This window comes from Impatiens glandulifera, chromosome 1, assembly GCF_907164915.1.
Source record: "Impatiens glandulifera chromosome 1, dImpGla2.1, whole genome shotgun sequence".
Taxonomy (NCBI): Eukaryota; Viridiplantae; Streptophyta; class Magnoliopsida; order Ericales; family Balsaminaceae; genus Impatiens; species Impatiens glandulifera.
This window is the reverse complement of record NC_061862.1, coordinates 77737434-77764129: the sequence shown is the minus strand read 5'-3', so window position 1 is coordinate 77764129 and position 26696 is coordinate 77737434. Positions and strand designations below refer to the sequence as shown.

The following is a 26696-nucleotide window of genomic DNA, read 5'->3' as shown; positions in this document are numbered from 1 at the left end:
GCTCTTGCATTATTATTTTGTATTTATACTTTTAATTTATTCAAACTTTGATCCTATACAAGTATACAATAATCTTTTATACACGTACATTTTTTATATTAACTATTTATTTTGTTTTAATATGTATATTAATATTTTTTTTAATAGGCAAGCATCTTACATTTTAATATATATAGAGAGAAAATGTCAATAAACCTTCATTAATCTCCATCTTCATTGGTATCCTGAATATGGTAGAGATATTAAAAGCTTGTTTGAAGCTGGGTTATTTAGAGTTTTTATTAATTATTTTTATAAATAAATTACTTAATAAAAGAGGTAGGTTATTTGAGTTTTTAATCTAATGTCTTTTTTAACCCGTTAAAATAGTTCAATTGAAAATAATAATTTTTAAAAGACTAAATGTCATGAGTTTGATTCTCACTTATAACGTCTTAAATTGAAGTGGATGTCATGATTGTGGGTAAGGATGATAATTTGAAACCATTCTGTGGTAACTGAACCACCGAATTATTCCGTTTAGGACAATTTTCCCCGGTTTGACCAATAGTTTACTAAGCTTCAGGCGGTAATGATATTTGTATCTCCTATCCCGTTTCAATTCTCCCCAAAACACTATAAACACAATTAAATATATAAAATATTAATATATTAATATATTTATTTATTAATTATATTTTGTAAAAATTTTAAGTTTATTTGTTTATAATAATATAAATTTTCATTATATTACTATATATTAAAAAAATTTGTTTATATAATTTTATTACATAATTTTTTTTTTAAAAAATATAGTATAAACGGTACTCCACGAGGATTTAAGGAATATATTCTCCGACTCGAATTCCTAATTGATATCCTTAACGGTGGGCACATGTTAACCTCATTTATTAAAAATATTTATATAAAAATAATAATAATTTAAATTATATAAAAAATAAAATAAATGTATTTTGATATATTTATTAAATTGAATGATTAATGATTGAAAAAAAAATATGATATGAATTAGTTTTTGGTGAAAAAACAAAAAATAAAAATCAAGATGATATTTTAAAATAGTAAATACTAATGATATTTTAATGACTTTGTCCATTTCTTTTTTCTTAATTTAATTAATCACTTTATTCAAATTTATTTTACAAATAATTCATCTTGAAGTAGTCGTTGATGATGTAACATATGAGAACCGTACGACTTGTTTTTGTTTATTTGGGACTTGTTTGATTTTGGTATATCTGCAAAGAATTAATATAAGAGTTAGGGGAGGATCGTCTTCTCTCAAATTCCCTATGCGTTCTCCTTGTCCTCTAACGAAGAGGGGTAGAAAAGTTATTTTACAAAAAAATTTGTGAAAGGAACAATGTAGAAGAGATATAAGAATAGACAAACTTGGTAAAGAGGTAGAAACCAAAATATTATTATTATTATTAATTGGTCGATACAGTGCACCTTAATCTTTTATCCACACCTTATACCTTACCAAAAATTTTGATATATAAAAAAATCATACATTTACCTTACCTTTATTTCGGTATACAAAAAATTCATACATTTACCTTACCTTAATTTCGATATACCTTAATTTCGGTAGTATTATACCGTTAATACCTAAAATTCATATTAAATTAAAAAAAATCAATATAATCATTCATATTAAATTAAAAAAAATCAATATAATCGGTGTATAAATGGCATATATTGAATAATATTTTATATAGTTATATTTTTATATTATTCAAAAATTATATTTCTATAATTAAATTAACTAGGAAAATTTCCGTGCTTAAGGATAAAAATAAAATAAATAAATAAAATTATAATAATATTTATTCAATGTTTAAAATTATTAAAATAAAAAATATAACGCTCTCATTTCACATTTTATTCAATTCGATAAAACAAATCATTTTCTCACATTTTTCATCACATATTTTTTCCGAATGAATCTCTCATTTCGTGATTTTACACTTTCACTTTCTCAATCAAATATTTGATTCATATTTTTTAATAATTAGCATCGTGACCTCACATTTTGGTTAATTAAATATTTGATTCATATTTCTTTAACCACTTTCAAATGATACCGGTCTATTATCCCTCGACAAACCACATCTCAATCACATTTGGTTAAAGGTTGTACTTGTTTTGTTAGGTTGCAAGTTCGAAACCTACAAATAACATTTTTAAATTTATTTTTAACCGTATTAAGTTTATGGGCGGATCAACCCACAATCCAACCCAAGTATCCATTTATTCTCACATAAATATCCAAATTAACCACAACTCTCGACCCGACAATTCGGACACTTTAAAAATTAAGCATCATTATGTATATATAGATTAGTTAGTTAAAAATTTGAACTTTTATTGTTAAAATGTCTTGCGTTGATCAAATTTGGTGTTAAGTCTTAAATATAAACTGTTGTTAGCCTAGTTGGTTAAAGGGTTGTACTTGTTTTGTTAGGTTGCAAGTTTGAAACCTACAAATAACATTTTTAAATTTATTTTTGACCATTTTAAGTTTATGGGCGGGTCAACCCACAATCTGACCCAAATATCCATTTACTCTCACATAAATATCCAAATTAACCACAGCTCTCGATCCGGCAATCCGGACAATTTAAAAATTAAGCATCATTATATATATATATATAAATTAGTTAGTTAAAAATTTGAAATTTTATTGTTAAAATATCCCGCGTTCATCAAATTTGGTGTTGAATCTTAAATATAAAGTGTTGTTAGCCTAGTTGGTTAAATGGTTGTACTTGTTTTGTTAGGTTGCAAGTTCGAAACCTACAAATAACATTTTTAAATTTATTTTTAACCGTTTTAAGTTTATGGGCGGGTCAACCCACAATCCGACCCAAGTAGGAGAAGAAGGAACCCAGAAGAAGGTATCAGAAACAACTGGTTTTATTACGGGACAGCTCATGATGTTCATATCGATCTATTATGCGCCTCTGCATCTAGCATTGGGTAGACCTCATACAATAATCGTCCTAGCTCTACCCTATCTTTTGTTTCATTTCTTCTAGAACAATCACAAACACTTTTTTGATTATGGATCTACTACTATAAATTCAATGCGTAATCTCAACCTTCAATGTGTATTCCTGAATAATCTCATTTTTCAATTATTCAACCATTTCATTTTACCAAGTTTAATGTTAGCCAGATTAGTCAACATTTATATGTTTCAATCCAACAACAAGATGTTATTTGTAACAAGTAGTTTTGTTGGTTGCTTAATTGGTCCCATTTTATTCATGAAATGGGTTGGATTGGTATGGATACGGCAAAATCATTATATTAGATCAAATTTACTTATTTGATCTAATAAGTACCTTGTGTCAAAATTAAGAAATTTTATGGCTCGGATCTTTAGTATTTTCTTATTTATTACATGTGTCTACTATTTAGACAGAATACCCTCACCCATTCTTACTAAGAAACTGAAAGAAACCCCCAAAACGGAAGAAAGAGATATAGAAATAACTTACGAAATGAGGGGGATTAAACAGGAACAAGAGGGATCCACCGAAGAAGATACTTCTCCTTCCCTTTTTTCGGAAGAAAAGGAGGATCTGGACAAAATTGATGAAACGAAAGAGATCTGAGTGAATGGAAAGGAAAAACCAAAGGATGAATTTCACTTTCAATAGATATGCTATAAAAACAGCCTCATTTTTAAATTTATTTTTAACCGTTTAAAATTTATGGGCGGGTCAACCCACAATCTGACTCAAGTATCCATTTACTCTCACATAAATATCCAAATTAACCATAGCTCTCAACCCAGCAATCCGGATAGTTTAAAAATTTAGCATCATTATATATATATATATATATATATATAAATTAGTTAGTTAAAAATTTGAACTTTTATTGTTAAAATATCTCGCGTTCATCAAATTTGGTGTTGAATCTTAAATATAAAGTGTTGTTAGCCTAGTTGGTTAAAGGGTTGTATTTGTTTTGTTAGGTTGCAAGTTCAAAACCTACAAATAATATTTTTAAATTTATTTTTAACCGTTTTAAGTTTATGGGCGGGTTAACCCATAATCTGACTCAAGTATCCATTTACTCTCACATAAATATCCAAATTAACCACAACTCTCGACCCGATAATCCGGACACTTTAAAAATTAAGCATCATTATATATATATATATATATATATATATATATATATATATCAAATTTATTTAATTATTTCTTTATAATATTAGATATGTACTATATATATTTTAATTTTTAAATATTATTTTGGTATATATCGATATACCAAAATTTTAAAAATCTCGTACCTTTATCGTACTAATAATTTCGGTATCGGTATCATACCTTACATTTTTTTCGGTATACCTTAAAAATCGATATTTTCGATATATTGCGGGGTACGGTATTTTTGTTATACCTATAATATCGATAATTTTTTTTTCACCCTTAATTATTGTGTATAATTTTTAAAATTGTATTATTATTTAAAATTTATTGTTCTTTATTTTTATTGACAAACATTTTATTTATCATAATTTAATTAATTTTAAACAAAAATTTAAGTATGGTTCCAAACAAGAACTTAGAGAATAATAATTAAGAAAAAATGTTTTTGATAGGTTGATTATGAAGATATGAATTTTTATTTTTTTTTGGTAAAAATACACAAATATATATATTTTAAAATAAAAATAAATAGTATTTTAATATTTTGATTAATGATTTGAACGATGAAAAATGAAATAATGTTTGATTGAATTATAAAAAAAGAAATTAACCACATATAATTTTGATAGCTGAAAAAATATTTTTTTTTCCTATCACTAATTAAAAAAATTAAATAAATTATAATAACAAGATTTAAAGTTATCTTTAAGTAATTTAAAAACTACATAGTTTCAATATATAATCATACAATTGAAAGTTCTAAATAATAAAATAATCCTCAAATAATAATAAAATATTAATAATTGAGACTTGTGAAACCAATAGAATTTAATGCACAACTTGTTTAATGCTGAAATAAATTTTTGGTGGAGGTGTTGTGTTAAATATATTCATAGATTTTCAAATAAAATGTCATCCTGTCTTTTGACTACGAGCTATATATTCGTGTCGGTTCTCATAACATAATGAATATTTTTGAGAAATTATACCAAGTTAATTCATTTTATGTTAATATGATACAATTTTTTTTTTGTTTTGTTTTTCAGTAGTTTTTTAACAATTTTTTAATTTATAATTAATTTTTATAGTACTATATCTTGTTCAACAAAATTTTCTAACACAACAAATTAAATTTTGCAAAAATATATATACATATTGTTTACACAATTGTCCATAGAGTAAGATAAACTAGACCGTCTCAACAATATTATACTTATTATGTATTTATTGTAGTTTAAGATAAAATGTACATTTCTTAAGTAAAAAGTTATTGGTTTAATATATATTAATCTGAAACAATTTTGTTTTATTATATATTTTTTTCGAAAAGAAAACTTTGGCATATTAATGCTATCCATTCCTAGGGATGACCATAATTCTTTATTTTAAAATCATAAGCTAGTAGGATTACTCATTACCATCAACTTAAATAAGAGTATTTCTCATCAAAATTAAAAACTAAAGTTTTGGTTTTCTAGGTGAGTTGATAAGTGTAATTTGTAGTTTTCTTTGCTCATTTATTTTTTATATCATGCATAATTTAAAAAAAAATGTTTTCATTGTTCATTATCTTTTCTTTCATTTGTTTTGAGATGTAATTGGTAATAAACTTTTAATTTTTCTTGTTTATGTTTTGAATAGATTGAAATCGCTTAAAAAAGTCATATTTTAGAAAATATAAATAATACAATTATTATTATCTTAAAAATATTTTAAAATAAGAAATTTAAGAAAGAATGAGACTTATAGAGGAATACATCCCATTTGACAACAAAATTCAAAATATTAACAAATATGACATCTACAAATTGATAAATATAACTTAAAATAACAATGATGTATGTGAAGGTTAGATAAGATATATAATCACTGTTGATTAAAAGATTAGTCAAAGCATGAAGACATCATTAATGTATACAAAATAAAATAATGCAAGATGACTATATATAATTATTTAAAATAATCAAAATAAATCCATCCTACTAAGAAAGTTGGAGACATGGTCATATGATTGTGGTAAATTTCTCCTTAGAATAAATTACTATTTAAAAAAAAAATCAAAAAGTATTTTATTTATATATAACAATTTATCACTCTAAACTCACATTTTAGTATCTTTGAAAAGTCTAAATTGTCAATAAGTAATAAAAACTTAACAAAATAATGAATATAAAATCGAATAAATTACTAAAGCTAAAAATTTTACTATACATAAAAATTAATATTTGTCAATAGGGTAGATCGAATAAGATACTGACGTCCGAGGAAATGATAGAAAAAAGTTAGCAAACAAATATAAGCTTGAACCCAAGATCAATCGACGAAACAGTGCAAAATGTAGAAAATGACAAATTAAGTCAGAGATGACTCACCCGAAAGAAATCATCAATAAACGACTCAAAGTACAAGTTCAAAGTAATTTTAAAAAATTTTAAATATGGCCTAACTTAATTTATTTAATTTATCATATGTCTTTTAACACTGAGTTATATTTGTAAACTACTCCATAAATATATAACAACTTTAAAAAAATTAAATGTATTTAGATAGAAAATTATATACTTAGTGATTTTGAATTGATAATTGTCCCTGTTTGAAAATTCAGCTTCTAGCTTAGATGAGTTTGTACAAATATAAATAATTTACTTAAAATTTATATTTTTAAAAATATTTTATTAAGGTATTTATTTAGATGAAATAATATTTTAAATTTTTTATAATTATATATATATATTAATTTTTTTAATAATATTTGTTTATTCAAATACAGCTCTACAAACTCCAAGTGTTTTTAAACGAACCCATTAATATTATAATGTTAATGTTTATCTATTAAATGAAAAAAAATCTATATTGTATAAGTGTTTACATATTAAAAACAAATACAAAAATAAAATAAATTTGAAAAATATGAACAATTTCATTTAAGGAATTAAGTGCCATATTTAATTCAAATAATTTAAGGTTTCATAAAATCAATTCATTTTTCAAATTATTATTATCAATTCAATTATTTTACTTTTTACTTTTTACTTTATAAAATATGACATTTTCTCATAAAAATAAATGATTTGATAATATAATCATGTTATTTTTTTTTATAAAATTAGAAGAATTTGTTAATTATTATAAATACAAACAAATGAAAATTATAGATTATTTGTTTTAATATTTTTTTCTATAACTTATCAAAAAAATATAATTTTTATTTAAGTTTTACTTTAAAGAGTTTTATCTATTTTAATCAAAAATTTCATATCAAATGAAATCAAAATTATTCACTTTTAACATTGATATATTAAGTAGGGTTTTCTATAATCATTTCAATTGACACAAATAATCAACTTGTTTATTCATATTGTCATTTTCAAATAAGCTAATGTCAAACTAGCCCTAAAGTGTTTTGAAATTAAAATTGAAGAATACATTATTATTATTTTTTTTTTTTTTGAAGTGGACTGCTTTGAAGATGATGATGTCACCCATACCGTATAAGAAAACGACTCTGTTTGATCACAGCTGTATCCAACAATTACAACATCCCCACCAATACGCCAGATATAAATTCATATCTACATAAAATATACAAAAATCATTTTATTTATTTTAAAAACAATATTACTTTATAATAATTACAATATTAATCTCTTCAAATTTTAAATATTTCTAAGAAAGATTCTTTTTTTTTTTAAATTATATTTAAATTATAATTATTAAAATTTTATATTTTGTAACATATTTTATACACTTATTCAATTCACATTAGAATTATTTAAAATTGAAGTGAAAAGTTGTAAGGTGTCATTTAATCATGTTAATTTTTTACATTATTTTTTTATACACTTACAAATATTGTTTAACTTAATTTTTTTTTTTATAAATAAATTAATGTTTATTATGTGGATGAGCTATTAAGTGGATTAAAGAAGAAAATACTATACTATCTTTATAATTATCATCACTCATTTCAATCTAACGTGATTTTATTAATAATCAAAAAATTCAAGTATTAATATTAGTTTGAATAAAATAATATTTGGAAAATAACTTAATAAGATATAAATTTGTTGATTTGATATTTTTTTTTTTACTAATATAAGAAACATCTTTATTAAAAAATAATATATTTGCTTTACTTTCTCCGTCTATTTGTTTCTTTCCAAATATTGCAGACATTGGTTCTCTCGAGCTACCAAAGTTCATATTTCTAGAGAGAGAAAAAGAAAGAGAGAGAGAGAGAGTTAAGAAGTTCGTGAATTTATCTGAATTCCAGAGTGGGTTTAGGGTTGAATCTGCGACCCATGATCGATCATTGCAAGTTCTATCAGATCGAAGTTGGGTTATGACTTTCATCTCTATGATCATCTACAATTTAACTGCTCTGCTTTGACTATAAAGGTATGAAGATCTTGTTGCAGGTTTTCATTATGAATGACTTAAAATTGAACTCTGATTACGAGAATTTGACCCAAGTTTAATTGCAGTGGGTTTTTCTAGTCAAACCCAACAATTGCATTATTAATTTCTTTTGCTGTTCTTAAGGTTAATTATCTTTCCATCCTTAATTTGTCAATTATCTTCTTTACAAGAACAAAAAAAACTAGATTTTTGAATCGCTAAGTTCAGGAATTCTGCTTCTTCTTCAATCATACCCTTTTGGGTTTCAAGAAAAAAACCTAGATTTTGAATCGCCATGTTCAGGAAATCTGCTTCTTTTTCAACCCTTTTTAGCTTGCCATATACATTGGGATAGAGAATGAAAGACAAGAAATTAAACACCCAGAAATTTATAATATATATATATATATATATATATATATATATATATATATATACTTTTTATTATTTAAAATAAGGATTGAGTTAACTCTGAAAGAAGCAATTTTTTATTTTCTATTTCACTTAAAAACGCAAGTTAAATTATTAATAACCTTTGGTTTAAGAAAGAAACACAAGAAAATTAATACTTAGCTCAAAATTTGATTTTAATTATAAACTTTTCATTTTGGAAAAAAAAAACCCAAAACTTTTATCCTACTTTTAGTTATTCATGTTCTCCCTTGATTCTTTTAATTATACTTATTCTCTTTCACCACAAGATCTCTTCTTGTGGATTATTAGAGAAAAAAAAAACAAAATTTATAATTTTTTTTTTTTAATTTAGCCACCTCAACTTATTGCATCTTTAACTAGAATCGGAGAAACAATTGAAAATCCTTGTATTCTTATTTGACTTATGTTTTTGATATTTTTTTAAACCACATTTGTTGGGTCGCAACATAGTTAGACCACGGTACTTTGTATGATAAAAGGTCTTATGTTCGATTATTATTAAAACCAAGGTTGATGTTTGGGGTAACTAGGATGGGTTGTTGGTTAAAAGAAAAAAAGTGTTAATTTTGATTTATTACTATAGTAAAATCGGTTTTAATGCTCTTGAGGTGAATTTCGGTGCCTATAATCCTCGAGTTTGCTACTTAGAGGGGATTGTGACGGTTTTTTATCACCTAATTAAGTAATTAACTACTATGTATATGATATATTTATATATCACGAAGAGAGGTGTGATTCAATTAGATGAAATTTATTAGGTGAAAAACTTTTGGATTACTATACAAAATTTTGTAGACCAAATAATTCTAAAGTATTTCTAATGACTATCCACTTTCCCCCATTTTTTTTTTTAATTTCGTTGATGCGATCTTTACGTATGAATTTTTTCATGCTAATCTGATATTTTTATTGTTATGACAGGCTAATTGAATTCATTCATATAATGGGGATGTTTTGAGAAAAAAAATGGATCCTCAAGTTTTCATTAGGTTATCTATAGGTTCATTAGGTTTGAGAATTCCTGGGACAGCATCCGCAGCAAAGTCCACAATCCGTTTACTTTCATCCCCTTGCTCGTGTGAGATTCGTCTACGAGGTTTTCCCATTCAAACGACATCGGTCCCCTTTATTTCAGCTTCGGAAACAATCCCCGATCATCAAGCCAGTGTTTCGAGTTTCTATCTCGAAGAATCAGATTTAAAAGCCATAAGGGCTCCGGGTTGTTTCTATGCTCCTCAAAGTTGTTTAGAAATAGTAGTGTTTTCGGGTAAGAAGGGTAATAATTGTGGCGTTGGGAGTAAAAGGCAACAAATTGGAACGTTTCGACTGGAAGTTGGACCCGAATGGAGTCAAGGAAAGCCGGTTATTCTTTTTAATGGTTGGGTTGGTATTGGTAAGAGTAAGCAAGATAATGGAAAACCCGAGGCTGAGCTACATTTGCGCGTTAAGCTTGATCCCGATCCACGATATGTTTTTCAATTTGAAGACGAGTCGAAACTTAGTCCTCAGATTGTTCAGCTTCAAGGTTCGATTAAGCAACCGATCTTCAGTTGCAAGTTTAGCCGAGACAGGTGATTTTCGATTGGTTTAATTTCTTTCCGAGTAAAACCGTAAATGAATTTATATGAACTCTCTTAAGTAACAAATATAAACTATATTTAGGAAAATAGGGTTTTGATATTTTTTCTTTATAAGTAAAATATGTACTGACACGAAAAATTAAAATATGTTATTTGAGATATTAGTGTAAAAAACATTAAGGCATGGATATATATAATGAATAAATATTCTTTTGAAATAAAAGATGCATGTTATTTTGGTATTTTGAATGTTTGTTGTATGCATGACCAGTAGATTGTTAATCTATAGTGGATTATTTGAAACTAATTCATATCTATCAAGCCTTAGAGTTTGAACTTTCGATATAAAATTTGTAGATTTCCAATATTTTAGGAAGGTTTAAACTTTCTTATGGTTTATAATGGTACACAGAGATTCTCAGGTGGTTCCATTGAACAATTATTGGTTAAATGTAAGTGATGGTCATGACCAAGATGCGGACCGAAGAGAAAGGAAAGGATGGAAGGTGAAGATACACGATCTCTCGGGCTCGGCTGTAGCCGCAGCCTTTATAACCACTCCATTTGTCCCATCAACGGGTTGTGATTGGGTCGCGAGGTCAAACCCGGGAGCTTGGATAATAGTCCGTCCCGACGCTTGCCAGTCTGAGAGCTGGCAACCATGGGGCAAACTAGAGGCCTGGCGTGAACCGGGCCTCCGAGACTCAGTTTGTTGTCGGTTTCGACTCTTATCTGAGTTCCCCGAAGGAGGGGAGCTCCTCGTCTCCGAAATTTTCCTAAATGCCGATAAGGGTGGCGAGTTCTTCATCGATACGGATCGACAGCTCCGAACGGGGCCCACGCCTGTGCCGAGCCCACGAAGTAGCGGCGATTTTAGCGCATTGAGCCCTGTTGTGGGCGGATTTGTGATGAGTTGTCGGGTTCAAGGCGAAGGAAAGATTAGCAAGCCATTGGTGCATTTAGCTATGCGGCACATCACTTGTGTGGAAGACGCGGCTATATTCATGGCCCTTGCGGCCGCTGTGGACCTCAGCATCGAGGCTTGTCGGCCTTTTCGAAGAAAGATTAAAAGAGGAAACCGAAATTCTTGGTGATATAGTAAGTATAGCCAATGGGGGCAATGTCTAATCTTATTATCGATCTTTTGTATAGAATTTAATCGTTTTGTGTGCTTTTTTTTTTTTTTTAATTAATGTTGTATGAATTTGATGCCGAGAAAGTAGAGCTTTGTAAGATTACCGAAGAGATTGCTGTTTGAAGATCATATTCGAACAGAAACATTTTAAGGCGTGTTATAATAATAATTATGTTATAGCTTCTAAGATAATATTAGGTATTATATTGATCCAAGTTATTTAAATAATTCATTGGTTATATTTTGTAATCTTATTTGAATAGGTTACTAAAATTAATTGATTTTGGGTCCAACAAATGTAGATGTAACCTTATTTCTTAATATACTTCTATCAACAAATTAGATGTAACCTTATTTCTTAACATACTTCTTTAAAAATAATAAATACTATATTGCAGATATTTGCTTAAAGTTCAAATCAATTAAAGAACTTATAAGTGTGTTTTATTAATATTAATATTAATATTTACTTTTGTATTGAAATGATTTACATAATCTTAGCAAAATAAAATTAATAAAAAGATGGGTTATATAGGTTTGTGATTATTTTATTTTGTTTTCATTAAAAGTGTGGTTATTTTACTTATTATTAATAAAATATAATGAAAATAACTTTATTAATGTTTGTATAAAGTTTTGAACACAGGTCTTGTTCGATTATGTAGAAAGATTGGACGACGGGTGATGATTTTGAGAATGTAATGATTATTTTTGGTAAAAAGACTTAAAGGGTATTGATATATATAAATAAAATAAAAAATAATTTAAAATAGAGGGTATTTTTGTATATTTATTAATGATATGAGTGATGTGATTGACGAGAAATAATTGATTGAAAAATGGATTTTGTATGGGTTTTTTAAATAACCCAAAGAGAACAAGGCCTTACATTATTTAATAGTTAATGTATAACTCAACATCAAAAATATATATATATATATATATATATATATATATATATATATATATATATATATATATATATATATATATGTTGAAATTTGTTTTTTTTTTTAAATTTTAGAATGAAAAAAAGTTCTATATTATAAATATTGAGATAAACAAGTATTTGTAAAATAAAAATTTATAAATAAGAAAATATTGTAAACACCACTAAATTTACTATTATTATTCTTCTAACTTAAAAAGTTAATATAATCCTTAAAGTTATAACTTTTATAACAGGTAGATTTTTTCTTAACTTTATTCCTTCAATTACTAGCTTTGAAATTAAAGATTTATGATCTCAATATAGTGGACTAGTGGTAGTCCGATAAGACAAACCAAATATTTCCAAATGAATAATTTATTTGGATATATATGAGTCCGTATATAAACGGTTAAATTTAAAAAATAAAATTAAAATAATACACAAAAGTTTCAAACATGTAACTTAACCATATAAATTAACCATCTATAATAATAAAATTTTATACTTTATATTTTAAATTCAACCTAATATGGTATGGTATTACTAACAATATATTTCAACATTTTAATCTATTTATATATAATAATGATGTTTAATTCTAATTTTCTAAGTTGAGGCATGTGATTAATTTGAATACGTGGATTAGATACTATCATAAACCCGACTGTAAATTAACAGAGAATGAGTATACATTTATCAAAAATATTTTTTTTAATTATTTTTCTTATTTAGTAATATATATTAAAAAAATTAATAAATATGTAATTAATTATGAAATTTCAAAAAACAAAATACTGAATGGAAAGATTTTTTTTAACTCTATTTTTTTTAATAAATAGTTATATTAATTATTTTATAATATATATTATATATTATATATAAGAACCTATTTAAAACTTAATTCACGATATCTTCTTCACTCTCTGGTTTCCAATAACTAAACTTTTTTATCACTCCGTGTATATAAATAAAAATAAATAAATTTTTATGATTATTTGTCACTCTTTTATATTATTATTTTTTTTACTTTTCTCCATATTTATTATATATATAATTATTTTAAAGTTTATAACTTAATGTTTTGAAATTAATAGTCTTTATCTGTAATTTCTAAAATCTTATTTAATAGTCTCTAATTATGTTCTTAAAATCACAAGTAATAGGTACCCTATAAAGATGATAAAAATACTAACGTTAAAGGTGGTCTATAAAGGCAGGCCTTTAAAGGCATTACAATTACCGTAGTTAAATAGTTTGACTGATATGATATAGTTGTTAATAGTTGGTCTATAAATGTTAGGATGGGTTAGTATGATATACCTTAATTTTTTATTCAAACTTTAATATCTTGTCGAAAGGTTAGGGTGGTGTTTCTCAATGAAGAAAAAGTCATGGAGAAACTCCTCACAATTGGTGATGAGTGTAAACACACCGATGTGTGGTACCTTGACAATAGAGTAAGAAACTATATTACGGGCCATCGAGAAAAAACTCAATGAGCTCGACGAGAAAATTACCGAAAATATGAAGTTCATAGACGGAAGCAAGGCACACATGTTTCTTGATCTAGCTTGTGGGAAAATCTCTATGAGTAAAGTTATCGTGTTCGAGTAGGAGAAGAAGTGGAAATGGTGCAACAACAACAATAAGCTCGTACAAAATTCCGTGGAGTTTGGAATCCTACGAGATGTCTATGCGGAGGCACCATTAGTAGAGATGGATCGTGATGAAATATTGTTTCTCACCTATGATGAGCCAACAACATATCATGAGGCGGCAACCAAAGAGTCGTGGTATGAGGCCATGAAGAAAGAGCTTGAGTCCATCAAAACGAACAAGACATGGGAACTCACCGACTTACCACCCGGTCACAAGACCATCGGGTTAAAGTGGGTTTTCAAGTTGAAAAGAGACAACAAAGGAAACATCCTTAAGAACAAAACGAGATTGGTATTGAAAGGCTATGTGCAGAAGCAAGTCATTGACTTTGAGGAGATCTTTGAATTAGTGGCGAAACTTGACGCAGTCAGGCTAATTCTTGCAATCGCAGCTCACCATGGATGGGAGATCCACCACTTGGATGTCAAATAAGCATTTTTCAATGGTGATATCGTAGAAGAAGTATACGTCGCTCAACCTGAAGGCTTCATAATAAAAAAAACAAAGAGGACAAGGTGTACAATTTATAAAGGCTCTTTACGGACTACGTCAAGCATCAAGGACGTGGAACACTTGCCTCAACAAGAGTCTCGACTTCGTGAAATGTTCTCAAGAGCAGGTAGTGTACACGTGACTCCATAGAGAAGAAGTACTCATTGTTTGCGTGTACGTCGACGACTTGATCGTGACAGGATCAAACATCAAAGGTGTTGAGGAGTTCAAAATACAAATGATGAAGGAGTTCGAGATAAGTGATTTTGGGCTACTCTCGTACTATCTTAATATCGAGATGGACTTGAAAAAGGATAACATCAAGGTGAAGTAGATAACTTATGCGAAGAAGGTTTTGAAACAGTTTGCAATTGAATATTGCAACTCAAGCAAGTATCGGAAAGGATGTGGAAGGAAGCTTAGTGGATCTGAAGGAGTATAGATGTATCATTGAGTATCTCAGGTACTTGACGCACACTTGACATGATATCTCTTATGCAGTTGGCATAATGAGTTGATACATGGAGAAACTTACCATTCTACGCCAATAGGAAGTAAGACACATTCTTCGTTACGTGAAGGGAACGACGAGCTATAAGATTTAGTTAAGAAGAGGACGTGAAGTTGAAGAACTCGTTGGTTTTACTGACAGTGACCTAGACGGTGACACAAACGATAGAAAAAACCCAAAGGGATGGTGTTTTATCTCACAGGATTTTGATCACCAAGAAATCTCATAAGGAACGAATTGTTGCTTTATCTTCATGTGAGGCAGAGTTTATGGCAGCTATTGCAGCATCGTGTCAATGACTTTAGCTGAGAAATTTATTGAGCGAGGTACTCAGATACGAGCCGAGGCTAGTAACCCTCTACGTCGACAAAAAGTCTACAATATAATTAATGAAGAACCTAGTATTTCTGGACGCAACAAACACATCGACACTCGGTTCCACTTTATCCGTAAATGTGTCGAGAACCAACAGATCGTTGCAGAGTTCGTAAGCACTAGAGAGCAGCGTGCAAACATTCTCACAAAGGCACTAGCAATAGTCAAATTCGCGAAGATGTGAAAGTTGTTCTGTGTGAAAAATCTCGAACCAAATCAAGCTTACGGGGGAGATTGTGAGTCTAAAAATTGATTGTCAACAAATTAAAAGTTGTTGGTCTTTATTGTCTTTTATGCAATTAGGGATTATTAAGTTATTAATTGGCTTGGGCATGTATGTATAAGTAATTTATGGTTTTTAGGCTAATTACTCATTTATTAGAATTGTTTGTAAAGGTTAATACACAACATTTAACACTCTTAAGACTTTTTCTCTTTAACAAATATTATTGTCCTTCTCTATTTTCAAGAGTTTCATTTCTTCATAAAAGAAGATCCGATAGTCAGAGAGCCAACAAATAATGACGAATTTAAAGAACTCAATAACGAATTAGAGTTTGATTTGGGAGTAATCCCAGGTCAATTTCCATTGATTGAACCTATGTTACATTAATTTATTTTAAAACATTCAGTTTGATTTCTTTTATGGCTTAATTTTGCATCTTGGTTCTTGTATATTGATTTGGTATGAGATAGGAATGAGTTTGGCTATAGAAAAAAAAAAATGAATTTTAGTAGCCTTTACCTATTCTTTGTTTTTCTGACCCGGCGAGGCCTCGTCCTGGCCTTCCCCATTTGAACAATGGATTTAGGTGTAGTTTGGATGACTCTTTGGTGTCCGTGTAGTCTTTTTTTTTAAGTTCAAATTTGAGTTCGAGAGATTGTAGAAAGATTCCTGAAGACCTTTGTTTTTTTGTTTCCTTTGTTGTTGTTCTTCATCTGGAAGATCGGGTCCGGATCTCCTTTCTCATATTATGTGCTCTTAGAGGTTCCCTCTATCAAACTTATCTTATTTTACACATAAAATATAATTATGGACCCCAAATTTTGTATTTAAAATAAACTAAGTTTGATGGAGGACACATTTGAGGCTCATATATTATGAATATGCTTGGTCGCTCCCACGCCCGCTCTTGATACCCTTTTCCAACCCAACTCCTAAATCGCATCGGTATCCGATCCCCTGACCCAAAACCACAAATCAATCCATGGCCTATCCCGTGCCTGCATACGAAATCCCAAGCCCACGAACCACACCTGCATCTTGTCCAAGTCCACGAACTAGTCCATCAAAACTTAAAGTCTTGTTTTCTTTAGTCTAATTTATTTTCTTTTCTTATTTTTGCCTTTCAATTCCTTGAATAAATTTGGTAAAATCTAAAAAATGAAAACATTTAAGAAATAATATTTGGTTTTTGGTCCTGTTTAACTCATTTTGAACATTTATTTCATTTTTGTGTTTATAATTTGACTTTAAAGCTCCAAATATTTATGGGCTAATTTTTTTATAATTATAAAATCAATTTAGGAATATAATGAATATTTATTTCCTTTCTAGATTACTTGTTAGTTTTATTTAATGTAAATAATTATTAGTAAGTTTAGATCTAATATTAGGGCGTAAGTTATACATTTTAGACCGGTTAGGATTTGAAAAAATAAATAGATTAAAACAAGGGTAAAAAACTTTTAAAACTGACCAAAATATTTGAAGTAGAGACCGTATATACGGGCACGTGAAACATAACGTCAATGCCTTAATAATTTTTTTTAAGGGAGTTATTGTTCTACACGCCAACAATTTATTTTTTCTAATTTTGTGAGAAAATTTAGGTGACGACTCAAGTCTAAAAACTAATTTTTTTTACCTATGTTCTTGTCTAATTTCATTTATTATTTCAAAATATTGAATAGATTTATATTGAGAAATGATTGGGGATGGAAATTGGGAGAAGAAATTTTAAAAGGAATGACGTGGCGCATTCTGATTGGCCCAAAAAATAACAAAATTTCTCTCACTTCTCTCTCCTCACACTTTGTCATTTTTCCAACCAGTAATATAGTGCAGATCAGATCTTCTGCTACCAAATTGGGTGTTCCCGTGTTGCGGACCAATCAAAACTCAGTAACATTATTATATTAATAAATTAAAACTGGGTTGATAGGAAGAGAGAGAACCCAGAACCTGTATTTCATTCTGGGTTCAGCAGAAGCAAAAAAAAGTGAAGCTTCTTTCTCTTCACTCCGTTTTACATGACCCATTGAAGAGACTTTTACATGAGGTTGTCCATGTAAAGCTCATATAAAATTGATTGACATATATTCACTGTTGTGTGAAGCGAACTTCACTTACTCCGATTTATAAATTATGTTTATAAATTTATTTGTGATTTATTTAAATAATAATTCATATAATTTTATTTCTGATATATATAAAATAATAATTATGAATTAATATAATTTTATTTCAAGATCTATTTAAAACAATAATCATAAATTATGTGATTTGAGATATTTAAATTAATTTTTATGAATAATTATAATTATATTTTATAATTGTCATATATTCAAATGAATTTGTACAAATTATTTCATAATGTATATATTTATATATTCAATATGATTTAAATAATTTTTTTAAAATATTTTATAAATAAATTTTAAAATATTTTATTTTATATATTAATTTAGATATATTACAAATTTTTTTTAACATGATATATATATATATATATATATATATATATATATTTAATATATAATCATATAAAATAATTAAAGTAAATTCATTTAAATTCTATCAGCGCTGCAAATATTGAGTGAAACAAGCTTCACCATATAGTGCTTGTTTCATTCATTTGAGCGCTGTAAATACCCAGGTGAAATTCGCTTCACCGGTAGTGCTTGTTTTTTTTTCTTAAGCAAACTTACATGAACGTATAAATGTTTTTACATAAATGTGTGAGTGGTTTTACATGAACATTTATATATATTTAATATATAATTATATAAAATATAAAAGAATTTTAATAATTCTTTTAAATATCTTAAAAATAATTTTTAAAATATTTTGTTTTACAAATTTATTTAAATATATTACAAAAAAAAATTGAATATTTTGTTTTACAAATTCATGTAAATATATTTACAAAATAATTTAAACATCTTTCAAAAATAATTAAAAATATGTTTTTATATATATATATTTAATATATATAATTATATAATTATATAAATTTTTAAATAATTTGTCAAAATATATTTCAATACATTACAAACAAATTTATGCATATTGAGTATAACATAATTTGTACAAATTCATTTGAATATATCACAATTATAAAATATAATTATAATCATTCATAAAATTAATTTAAATATCTTAAATCACATAATTTATGATATTATTTAAAATAGATCTTGTAATAAAATTATATTAATTCATAATTATTATTTTATATATATCAAAAATAAAGTTATATGAATTATTATTTATTTATTTAAATAAATCACAAATAAATTTATAAACATAATTTATAAATCGGAGTCAAGTGAAGTTCGGTTCACTCAACAGTGAATATATGTCGATCAGTTTTACATGGACAATCTCATGTAAAAGTCTCTTCAATGGGTCATGTAAAACAGAGTGAAACGAAAGAAGCTTCACTCTTTTCCGCTTCTACTGAACCCGGAATGAAATACGGGTTCCGGGTTCTCTATTTTTTTCAACCCAGTTTTAATTTATTAATATAATAATGCTATTGTATTTTGATTGGTCCGCAACAGGGGAACACCTAATTCGGTAGCAGAAGATGTGATCTGAATATAGTGACACATCATTCTCTTCCCCATTCTCTCTCCCAAAATATTTTCAAGTGGAATTTAAACGCAAACACAAAATGTTGCCATTGACTTACTAGAAGAGTTCTGAACTAGTTGTAAGTTGCCATTCAACCTATAACTTCATTTCTTGACAAAAATAAAATTCAAAGTACTTGAATTTCATTTTCTAGTTTAAGATATTCATTCTTTCATTCAATTTCATACTATTGTTTTTTAGATTGATTAGAAACTTTTGGCTGAATTTATTAGCCTAGATAAGAAACGCCTAAAATTGAAATTTATTTTCTAAAAAACTATATGTAGTTATCGTTCTACTCAAGAACAACGACTTGAAAATGATCCTAGAATGTTCCTAACACTATTTTATTATACTTGTTTGTAGGAAGAAAAAAAAGTAATTGGCCAGAAGTGGCTAGTGACTGCTGTGTGCGACCATGAGTTAGGGCCGATCCTGAGAATTTGGGGCCTATGCAAATTTAAATTTTGGGCCCTAAATAGTTAAAAAAAAATTAATTAATTAATAAAATAAAATATAAATAATTAATATATTATAATATGGAGATTAAAAAAGAGATAAAAAGTTATTTTTATAATATATATTTAATATTAAAGGAGAAAAAATAAAAAAATAATATTATTAAATATTAAAAAATGGGTGCCCTATAAAAATGGGAGGCCCTATGCAACTGCATTGGTTTCCTCACCCCAAAGCCGTCCCTGGGATGAGTTCCCATGCATAGGAAATACCTTAGTTAACGGAAGGGACAAATTTCGGCCAAGAAAAGATAGGTCATTAATGGTCTCTAATAAAATTCAACATGTGTTCGAGACATGTGTTCGAGACTCAAGATGCCTAAAAATTCCTAAAAAGAGAACCAAAGAAGGAAGGAAAATATCCAAAATAAAATACGCCATTAAAGACTATTTTTGAAAGTGTCGTTTGCTTAAAACATTTCGAACAAGTGTATGAAAGGCTATTCTTATTCACCCAAAAGTATCTTTAGTTGATAGAAATTATCCCAAATCAATTGTAAACTCTCAATCTATTTATAATACAAGTTACAAACATATCTAAATTTTTAAATACTTGGGTTCGACACTTCTTCAATACTACCTTATTCTTCATTTGGTTAATTGGAAATCATTCATTACATAATTTAGAAGTTATCTATTGAATTGGAATTTGATATATTATTCTTAAATAAAAAAAATCTTAATTTTAACTTTAAATTTTAAAAAAAAAATACCCAATAGTTTGTAAATGATATATGTAACATTTATAAACCAATCCCTATTAGTTTAGTGAAGGATTCCTTGATTTCAAAATTTTTGATGAAATTATGGGGTTTATATTTGTACTTAGTCTAGTAATAGTCTAGATTGCTTTTGTTTCTTTATTAGTTCAAACAAGTGTAGGAAAGCTTCCGTCAATCTCATTAATTGAATTGGGTTAAGAAATTGTAAAATCTGATTTTCCTGCCAAAGTTTATGTTTTTCCGTTGAAGCTCCGATGAAGCTCAAGTGTGTTGGGTTCGTTTAAAAAAGTTCTAAATAATGAGAGGAAGATTTCCATCGAAGTGAAACCAAAAGAAAAATGAACGACCTCGTTTGGCGCCTGTTGGAGGTCGAATAAGATGTAAAGGGCAGACCTCCTTCCCGACTGAAGTCTCTTCACAGTGTGGCCTTTAAATTGAAAGAAAACGTTTGGCCCTTCATCCAAACAAAGCAATATGTCAGCAATTGAGAGATTAATCGTGTGTAGCCTACTTCAGAGTAGCATGTAAGGGCTCCTTGTTTCTCAATACGAGGTCCTCTAACTGGCGGCCAAAGCCCTTACTTGCTACTCCCCCTTTAGGTTCCAAGATCGCTCTAAATATAGAATGTAATGTTTAATATAAAAATGTACAATTTGACACCAAGCCTTAATAAACACAACGAAACCTTAATTAGAGTAACGGGTGGCCTTGATGCCTTATCCATTGAGTAAAAAACTTGTTTTGATTGGCTTGCCATTATGAATGGTTCATGCATCTGAGTTTGTAAGGTCCTTCATATTTATACTAACATAACCATACTTATCAACATTAATACCCTAATCTTTGTGATGAACATCAAACCATCTACACTTGAAGAGAATCACTCGCCTTCCACTAAAGAATGCTACTTTTATGATTTCATTGAGCACTCCATAGTAGTTAATTATCTCGGACCCATTATTTCCAAGAACCAATACACCACTATTTTCAGTGGTCAAGCTCTCGTCATGTTTCTAAGTGTTGAACTTGTACCCATTTATTTTGCACGAGTTATACTTTTTAGCATATATTGTAGGCCCACCTCCTAAAACTTTAAGATTCATTGTTCTATCAAAGTCATCGGTTAATTACTCCACTTATTCAGTAGGTACTATTGTTAAACACATTGTCTATATTAAAAAGAAACTATTGAGACGATTTACTTACTTTTTTTTGAAATAACTAACTTATCGTTAATCTTGTTCTTCATTGGAAATATTGGGTTCGCATTATTGCATTAAATTGCTGCACAATTGTTAAATTAAATTATTGCTAAAAGTACTATAACCGTAGCTAGTAATGAACAACACAATGAAATCGACGCAATTACTTAAAATATTCTTTAGGCTCACGACAATTTTTTAAAATGTACGAATAAGCACGCTTACGATCTCTATGTTCGCATGTGTAGGTTAGCCATTAGATAGATCTTCCATAGAAAAGACTATGGAGAATGTTGTACTAGTGTGTATTGAGGCATCTCGCATTTCGTGACTCTTAATCCTTCAAATAGCTGGCACACAAGCTCATACTCTCATTCACAAGGTAACTCTCGCTAATTAAACATTCTAAAAAGTTCATGTTTCCTAAGGTATTTTTCTTTAGTGTCTTCATATATTATTCAACTAGACAGACCCTCCAAGGTAAGCCTTAAAGGCTAAATGAACTGGCAAGTGCACCATTATATCAAAAAAGAAGGTGGAAAGATCTTTTCAAGTTTACAAAGTGTCAAGAGAATGTCATCCTATAGTTATTCCATTTGCTCGTGTTGTAAACATTTTTGGCAAAGCAACTGGAAGAACATTGACAAATCCACTACAACATCGTACACATCATCGAGAAGTAGGCCATGTGTAGCTAGTGGAATGAGATACTATAATAAAATGTGACAATCGTGACTCTTCAATCCTGAGATTTTTTTCTCCTCAATGTTTACACACATGCCAATATTTGAACATAAACATACGACATTTTAATATCTTTCAGAAACTGACATACTCGATTTTTGTGTTCCGATGATAGTGCATAGGGGCTGCTAGACACCAAAGAACATCATCAACTTCAACGGGATGTAATGAATGTTTATGTTCAATAAGACCAAATCTTTCCGAGCTTTAATCCCATCCTTGGTATTTTCTTTGAAATTCATTAAAGTTCCTAACACGCTATCACAAATATTTTTCTCAATATACATGACATCCAAATTTTGTCTCAACAACAATGATTTCCAGTAAGGCAATTGAAAAAATATACTAAGTTTGTTCCAATTATCACCCTAGAATTCATGAGAAATTTTTGTTCTCTTAGGATAGTACTTTGTCATGAAAATGTTTTTTAGATTTTATTCTTGCATCTGAATTTCGATTCCTAATAGTAGTACATGAGGCGCTCTATGCTCAGTACGCCCATCAAACGTATAGCTCTCTTTGCGCCAACAATGATTAGGCGGGAGGAAACAGTGATGACTCATAACACTCCTTTTGGAAATTTGTTAACCTCAATGATGTAGTGTTTTGATTATAAGATGGACATGCAAGTTTTCCCTTTATACTCCATCCGGACAGATTTGCATATGTTGGGATATCATTGATAGTCCACATAAGAGAGCTTCCCGTAAATTAAAATATTGTGATCTACTTACATCGTATGTCATCACATTAGTATGCCACAACTCCATCATCTCTTCAATAAGTGGCTCAAAAAACCCGTCAATGTAATCTCCAAGACCAAAGTCCTGGAATTAACATGGACAGAAGAAAGTTGTTTGTGTCCATACATATTGTGGTAGTGACATTGTAAGGGATGAGAATTACTGACCAAATATTGTACATTGTTTTCCCATTAGCAAAGGGTTGGAAACCGTCAGTTGCCAAAGAAAGTCACACATTTTGAGGGTCTTCTACGAAATATGGGTACAAGCTATCAAAGGTCTTCCATATAATTGAATTAGCAAGATGCCTCAACACATCATATTCAGGATTGCTATCTTTATGCCAAGTTGTTTATGGAGCAGTTTTGGAATACATGTAAAGTCTTGGTAGCCTCAACTTTAATGGAAAATAATACAACACATTATTGGGAATAAACTTGCCATTCATCTTTTTCTGAATTGCACCACTAGAATGATTGATATTCCATCTAGAAAGCCCATAGACTTTGCAATTTTGAAAATCTTTATGCTCTTTACAAAAAAGCATACAATAATTCATACACGCATCAATTTATTCGTACGATAGACCTATGTCTGTAATGAATTTCTTACACTCATAATACGAATTTGGCAGCTGATTATGAACTGATAGTAATTCTTCCTTCAATAATCTCAACAACAAATCAAATGACGTGTTAGTCTACTAACCTACATTCTTTATGTGAAGAATTTTAAGTAAAGACGAGGCTTTGGAAATTAGAGAACCTTCATACAAAGGTAATTTCGAATCATCCAACAACTGGTAAAATGCCTTAACATCATCAACGAGATGTTCATTTTACCAGGATGTTCATTTTCATTGTTCACATTAGGGTACAAATCAATAATTCCGGTCGTTCTAGGTTGAGGTGCATAAAGAAGCGTTCTTTGAATACTGCAGCCAATTCTTCAGTACTCTGTAGATATACTATCTTTTTCTGGTGATACTAGCGTAGAGCAGCATCATTGAGGTACTAGGGTAATAAATAGAGTTTTGCCGATTCTCCAAGTTGCAATGGGGTCATTGTAGAAGTGTACATTTTGAAAAAGACTAACGTGTCGCTTTTTCCAATGTACTTGGATATGGTTGGAATCTTAACGCCTAATAGAATTATTGCTCGTTCAGCAGCTTTCTAGCATCCTTCCAGTCATAGTGTTCTTCAATGCTTTTGCACTTAGCCATTTTGTTTGGCTGGGCTTGCATCTATTCCTACATGGATTAAACTTGAGCCATCTGGCATTCATATTTCGTAAGAAGTGGTTGGTCAGACGCTAGAATTTGTCTTCCTTATGATCCCAGGGGGTTGAGTACCTCCTCATGTTATGTCTGTGTGGTTAGGTCAATATCCTCTTCGAAGTCTTCGTAAAGAGAGACTTCCTCTTGAACTTGTGGACCAGTATGATGGGGTGATGGGAGTGAACACAACTGGGATAGACTGGGTAGGAAATCGAGAGAAAGAATACATGTTGTCTTTTTCTTATGTCTTTATTTTATAAAATTGGGACAGCCTCACAGCCTGGTGGTCGGCGTAATGTTTTGGGATGTGGACGACATTTACTAATTAGCTAAAGAGTTTGTGATTGGTGCGAGTTATATAGTCACATGTTGCAAAGTTGCTTTCATTTCCCTGAATTTGGTCGCATAAACCATTTTAGGTACTGGGAGTTCTTCGGCCATCTGGTGGCGTATAAAATATTCGGTTTTTGGATCTCTCTTTCTGGGGGTCGCGTCGGTTTTCATAGTCGTGGACTGTTACGAAGAGAAAGAGGTGAGGGTTTGTAATTGTAACAAAGTATAATGTAATGCATATGCACATAAGATGAATCCTAGATAGTGAATATCTCTTTTGTGATTCGAAAGCAAGCATAGAGTTGTTATATAGAACATACGCGTTAAGTTTGTTATAGATAAATCTCTCTTGTTGATATCAACAGAGAGAGACTAAAGAGAAAAGGTGTTGACGGAGGTCACAAGCTTTAAGTCTAGCTGTAGCATGTTCCCACACTAGAAACTTCATCCTCTTCATTTTCCTTTACCTGCTCGTATTCTTGAAGAATGACAGTTAGGTACTTCCTTCGTTTTTCAATGATATTCATCTAGAAGGCGTTGTGCCATTTTTCGAGGTATCCCACATAGGTCTTGTGGTCGATTGGTCTGTCTATAGCAAAAACAGCATCTATGAAACTATAGCTGCTTAAATAGGTTGTGGGTATAGTAGAAGATAGCATGTTCCAAGCCCATAAGCATGATCATGGGTTTGTCATCCATCATGAATGTTATTTTCTTGATGAGATATCATGGGAGTATTTCCATGAATTCGTCGTCATTCTCTACAAGAAGTCCAGGAAAAGCTTCATTCATCCTTCGATACTAAAGAAAATTGGACATGATGTCTCTATGACATATTGGCGGCAAACGTTTAAGTTTATCGAACAGTCAGATGTATAGAATCAAAAGTAAAATAAAATTTTTGTAATTGTAGATATTTAATGAATTTTAAAATATATGTTAACATTAAATTTTAAAATTAATTTAATTTAATTAAATTTGAATAATATTAAATTTATTTAAAATGTTATAAATAAATAAATAATATTTTGTTTGTATTTTTATTCGTGCAAATGTGTGGGATTCATGCTAGTTATCTATTATAATAATATTTTTCTTATTTTTTTTACAAAATTAATTATATTAAAGTTATTTATTATTGATAAATGTAGTTCTTACTAAATTTGGTTTTTTATAAAAAAAAATTGTTTTATAAATCAAAAATAATGACCGAAAATGGATCCAACAAATTAGAAATGTTAAAAAATATAATTCTAAAAAAATTGCAATGGTTTGCGATCAAGTTAGTCGAACAATTAGTTTCATGGTGACTAAATTTAAACTTGAATTCGGGGTTGAACGTGAATAGAAGGTGAATGTCTTCGATAATCGAAAAAATATTAGCTTTAGAGGTTGCTTAAAAATATAGCGTCAAATTCAACGAGAACATTGTTCCAAGAGTTATCGATTCCGATTTAAAGGGCCTTTCTTATGGCTTTTGATTCTGCTTGTGTCGTCGAGAAGGTAATTGTTTTAAAAGATATAATCAAAAGTGGAGCTCCATGATGGTTGTAGACGATAAATCACATGTTTGCTTGTCTCGATCCTTGATTAAAGCTCGCGTCAAAATTA

General features: G+C 28.9%; 1 protein-coding gene across 1 annotated transcript; it reads left to right on the top strand.

The window, feature by feature from the left end:
- Nucleotides 1-8345: 8345 nt before the first annotated feature.
- LOC124918985 lies at nt 8346-11965 on the top strand. Its single transcript, XM_047459072.1, has 3 exons — nt 8346-8570; nt 9927-10576; nt 10998-11965. The coding sequence occupies exons 2-3, from the start codon at nt 9972-9974 to the stop codon at nt 11677-11679; spliced, it is 1287 nt and encodes a 428-aa protein (XP_047315028.1). The 5' UTR covers nt 8346-8570; nt 9927-9971; the 3' UTR covers nt 11680-11965.
- The last annotated feature ends 14731 nt before the right edge of the window (nt 11966-26696 follow it).

What these genes read in the sequence shown, in the direction of transcription:
- LOC124918985 (XM_047459072.1), top strand. Translation starts at nt 9,972, where the DNA reads ATGGATCCTCAAGTTTTCATTAGGTTATCTATAGGTTCATTAGGTTTG. An exon ending in TGCAAGTTTAGCCGAGACAG is followed by an intron (nt 10,577 to 10,997) that starts GTGATTTTCGAT and finishes AATGGTACACAG; the next exon opens with AGATTCTCAGGTGGTTCCAT.